The 5,286-nt window shown below is 26.7% G+C and overlaps 1 protein-coding gene across 1 annotated transcript; it reads right to left on the reverse strand.

The window, feature by feature from the left end:
• Positions 1–640: 640 nt before the first annotated feature.
• LOC112710534 (universal stress protein A-like protein) lies at positions 641–2,796 on the reverse strand. Its single transcript, XM_025762789.3, has 4 exons — positions 2,436–2,796; positions 1,534–1,646; positions 1,316–1,434; positions 641–1,014 (listed from the first exon to the last, which is right to left on the reverse strand). Exons 1-4 carry the CDS (start codon positions 2,599–2,601, stop codon positions 939–941), a joined length of 474 nt encoding a protein of 157 aa, XP_025618574.1. The 5' UTR covers positions 2,602–2,796; the 3' UTR covers positions 641–938.
• Between the last annotated feature and the right edge of the window lie 2,490 nt (positions 2,797–5,286).

Raw genomic sequence — 5,286 nt, forward strand, 5'->3', positions numbered from 1 at the left:
AATATTTAACATTTTTTTTTGTAGTGATATATAATGATAGATCCAATGATATTTAACATTTTTTTTTGTAGTGATATATAATGTTGGAGGAGGGAGCCAGAGTGAGAGTGTTTTTTTGTTTTTTTTTTTTTTTTTCATCAAGTTACATCTTAACATACATACTCCTTTTTCTTTTTGTTGGATATTCCATATAAACACTCCTAGTCATACCTAGGATTTGAACCGTGATACACCTTCTAGCAATATGTTATGGGCTATGCTCACCCCGATGTTGGAAGCAATTGGTTTCTGCTTCATATATCACTCCAAAATATTAGTGGTTAAAAATTTATTCTATTAATTTAAGATAAATTCTTTGATCTTTTTCTATTTGGCGTCGAATTTATTAAACTTATCTTTTAAAGTAAGTATTAAGTATTTAAAAATGATTTATTTTTATATTTTTAAATTAAATATTAATTTTTAATTTTTTTTAAATAAATTAGAGAGGTACATATAGACAACATAGCAATAAGTGCACTTAAACCACGATAATGGTGCCATTATATAGAGTAATGATACGCGCATATGGACTAAAATTAGCCACTAAAATCAGTTATCAGTATAAAATATATGTTAAAATATAAATACACAATAAAAATAAATTAAATTATAGATATATTTATACATAAATACATTAATGACTTATTTTAATAACTAATTTTAACGTACAAATAACCATTTTTACATTATATATGTACATGACCGTCTCAAAACTAGATCATATAATCAGCAACATAATAATGTACTTTGCTACGTCTATTATAGATCAAACTAACAATAGAAAATATAGAAAAAAGAAATATTCATGGACTATGTATAGTGGTTGAAGCTATGACTTTGAAACTGCTTCCCTTGAATCGAGCCAGCACTTACTTAAAGAAAGTTGGGAAACTCTTTCATGGTTGTTTGACAATTATAACAGGACACTTTGCATGCTTGGCACAGTGGTCGCTCACACTTCCAAGGAGTGTTCTGCAATTGATAAAGAAAGCTACTTAATTATACTAGATTTCACGTGTATTTATTACTGTTCAATAATGTTTGTAGACAGTAAAAAATTATTTTAAATAATTTAAAATTACTTTATTTAATATTCATTAATGATAACTAAAATAACTGTACAATTTTAAATGTAATAAATATATAATTACGGAGATTATGTATATAAAATTATAAATCCTATGTGATATAAATTAATTTAAATATTGTCTCTGCGGCATTGTAGATATATCATTTCATACACAAATAAGTACCAATATTAGCTTTAATTTACCTCTTGAAGAATCCATAACCATGGCTTCCCATGACCAAAGTGTCAGCATCTAACTTCTGCACTGTACTGCAAATTACATTCTTTGCATCTCCCATCTCAATTACTCTCTCCATAGTTATCTAAGCGCAAAATTATAGACATAGCCACAATGATATTAATAGAATGGGGGAAATGGACACATTATAGTAGAAGAATTTCTGAATAAAGAGGCTTATTACATCGGTGGCGTTCAAATTTCTGCAAATGGCTTCAGCTTTATCCATTACTGAATTAGCAAGCTCCATACTGTACTTTTCCATAGCAGCAATAACTTCAGGGGAAAACACATACCCTGTAAAAAATTATCATATTGCAGTGCCTCTGTCAGACAAAACCTCAAAATAAGAATATAATATAAAAGGTAGTTTTTCTTTCAAAAATGATATAAGTACACAACAAAAATGTTTTAAGTCAAGGTATACTCTTTCATTATATGTGATTTGCATAATATTTTTATATTTTAAGAAACATTACAGAAAAATTATAAGCGTTCAAATTTTTATGTTAAATATACAAAAAAAAATCAGTTATTCACTTATTTGTATGGTTAATAAACGTATTTTTGTTTATTTTTTATAAATATTTAATAAAGTTTAATCTTTTTTAATAATTTTATACAATTAAAAATAGTTAATTTAAGAAAAAGTAAATATAAAATAAACAAAAATTAAATAAATATAAAAATAATATTTAATTAAATATTTTAAATTATATATATTGATTAAGAAATTGAATATATGATGATTATGTAATATATTTTTAAAAAAATATAACATATAACAAGAAGTAGCTTGGTATAGTGGTAAGTAAATTGATCTCCATCTCTCAAATCTTCTACATATAGAATTTTTAAATACGTATAAACCCAAAAAAAATAATTAAGATATATAAAATATAATATATAAATATACACATATATGATTGATTAGTGTGTGTGTATATAATATTTTTTTAAAAAATTGGTATAAAATTCTAAAAAATATAAATCCATCCTGCAAAAGGCCTTAGACTTAGTAATCAATTGTAATGGAAGTATGAATTTCACTTAGAAGTATTTCATGGTGTGGGAAGAAAATAAAACCTGCAGTGTCGAAGGAGCAGATAGCAGGAGGAGGCTTGACATGGAGCAGAAGAAGCTTCTTTTTGTTGGTATCTGAAATAAGATTGCTTAGGCACCATGACAGTGCATGCATGCTTTCCTCACTCTGATCCACAGCCACCATAATCTTTTGCTCTTTCTTTTCCATTTTTTTTTTCTTAGCCAAAGTAATCAAAGAAATGTGTCTGGCTATTGTTGGAATGTTGGCCTTATAATAAATAAAGTGTGGATAAGGGAAGGAATTGAGATTATGTACTATGATGTGCTTGCTAGTGTTATCTAGTAGCACAGTAGCTACTGGTTTTTGACTTGTCACTCCTTTTGCCAAGTGTTTTTCAGACACTGACATATTAGCACAACGACTGATTAGATATTTTTTATAAAGAAAGTATATATTCAGAAGTTTTATTAAAATTTAATCAACATTTAATTAATAAAAAAATGAGTAATTTTATATTATTAGATAAAATTTTACATTATTAAAAATATTAATAATGACTAATTAATTATTATAAATTACAAAATTTATTAACCTCTAATACTCTTCTAAATTAAAAACTACTCAAATAAAGATATTAAAAATATTCTTTTATAAAAATATTTTATATAAAAATGTTATTTATTTATTTTGTCACACTTTAAATAAAAACAATATTTTTATAACATATCAAAATCTAACTCTACAATTTATTATTCAAAAATAAAAAAAATTTATATAAAAACAATTATAAAATTTTCGTTGAAGTATTTGCCTTTTATATTTTAGAGTTGCGAATATTTTCAAACAATTACTAGTACAAGAAGCTTATGCTAGAAAGGATTTAACTTACATATATTTTTAAAGAAAAAATTATGAAAGAAATGTAAAATTTAGAGTAATATCTAAATCAATTTTTAAGAAAAATTTTAATTTTTAATAAATTTTAATTATTAAATTAGCCTTTAAATTTTTAGTTTAATTAAACAAATTAATCTCCACGTTAAATTATTTATTTATAAAAAATTAATGTAAAAATGTTGAAATTTTTTAGGAACTGTTATGTTTTTATTAAATAATAATAAAGATTAGTTTATTTGATTTTTTACAAAAATTTAATATAAAGATAAATTTATCTAACAAAATAAAAAGTTAAGAATTGACATGATAATTAAAATTTATTAAAAACTAAAATATTTGACTAAAAATTTTTTAAAATTTTATTTGGAATATTAGTCTAAAATTTAATATTTTAATATATTTGTATATATTTATTACTATAAAAAATAAAAAATTTTATTTATAACAAAATTTTATTGAAAAATTAAGTTAAAATTTTTTGGACCGTTACTGTTGAATTTATATCAATTTATCACGCTCAAATTAAATAACAAAATCCGTTATTAAATTTAAAGATAATCGTAGCGCAAGGTATAACATAGCATAAGAAGAAGTGGAGTACGAGGAGTATGTCCTCTTTCAAATTACTCTGTTAGAATTTTTAACTTAATAAAATTTTTATGCAGTTAAGATTAATGTTTTTTTTACACATATCATAATTTTATTCCTAACTTAGAGTCATTCTATAACCTAGGTTTTTTTCTATCTTTTTTCTCTTGGCATTACCTCCCTGAACCATAGCAGAAAGTGAAGGGAATTTAATTGGCTCTGTTCTTTTGAGTAATGAAGAAAGGGATGATGTAATACAATTGTCAGAGAAGGATATGAAGGTGGCTATTCACAATTGCATTAATAGTCTGGTTGGAAGACTTTTGCTAATAAATAATTTTCAATCAAAATCATAGATGGGACACTTAAAGCAATTTAGGGGAGATCAGTAGAGTTTCGAGTAAAAAAGATTGATCACAATCAATTCTAATTCTTTTTCGATAACGAGTGGGATGTTATGAGAATTGAGAGAGGCTCCTTATGGCTTTTCAAAGATTATGCTCTTCATATCCAGCGTTGGAAAGAGGGGATGTGCATTGGAGAACAACCAATAAATGAGATACCAATATGGGCCCAATTTTAAGGAGTTTCTGAAACCTTTAAGGTGCTGGAGGTTGCTTGAAAGCTTGGTGAAAGGCTCAGTAAGGTGATGGATATGAGACTGTTTGATGTTAAATAGAGAGAGACACGTATCATCAAAGCAAGGGTGGTTATTGATGAAAATCGAGCGGTAAAAGACTCTGACACCTGGACGTAGTTTAGGTTACCAATCTTGACGAGGTTAACAACCCCATTATGATGAAAATAGTCAAGAACCCACCCTGGTTGGCTAAGCCAAGGATGTACCCCTTTACTCTCAAAAGATCCTAGAAGAGATAAGCGCAAAGCTTTTAATATAAGAAGTATTTTTTACTCAAGTTACGTGACAAATGAAATACATGGACTTATTTATAGTAGTAAGGGAATGGGGAGCCTTTGAGTATTAGGCAGTATGGGACTAATTCATATGTATACTATAATAACATAACTAAGTTTTACTACTTCAACTAGTATTTCTAATAACCTAATAGATCCTCCTGCATCATTCTTCCTGGGTTGGAAGAGGCTTGGTCTTATCTTCTATTGGTTCTGCATCTTCTTTATAGTAAGGTGACAGATCAGCAATGTTAAAGGTGGCAGATACTCTATAGTCTCCTGGAAGCTCAATCTTGTAAGCATTATCATCAATGTGCTCAAAGACTCTGAATGGTCCATCCGCTCGAGGAGATAATTTTTCCCGAGACTTAGAAAATTGTTCTTTTCTCAGATAAATCCATACTAAATCTCCTATATTGAAAATATTTGGTCTCCTATGTTTGTTGGCTTAGGCTTCGTACCGAGCAATCTGACGTAGTATCTTCTTTTGTA

Source organism: Arachis hypogaea, chromosome 9, assembly GCF_003086295.3.
Source record: "Arachis hypogaea cultivar Tifrunner chromosome 9, arahy.Tifrunner.gnm2.J5K5, whole genome shotgun sequence".
Lineage (NCBI taxonomy): Eukaryota > Viridiplantae > Streptophyta > Magnoliopsida > Fabales > Fabaceae > Arachis > Arachis hypogaea.

Excerpts from the sequence above, each read along its gene's own strand:
- LOC112710534 (XM_025762789.3), bottom strand. The coding sequence starts at position 2,601 with ATGGAAAAGAAAGAGCAAAAGATTATGGTGGCTGTGGATCAGAGTGAG. Across the intron at positions 1,647-2,435 it reads CTGCTCCTTCGACACTGCAG|GGTATGTGTTTTCCCCTGAA; the intron begins GTTTTATTTTCT and ends AATTTTTTACAG. Across the intron at positions 1,435-1,533 it reads GAAATTTGAACGCCACCGAT|ATAACTATGGAGAGAGTAAT; the intron begins GTAATAAGCCTC and ends TTTTGCGCTTAG.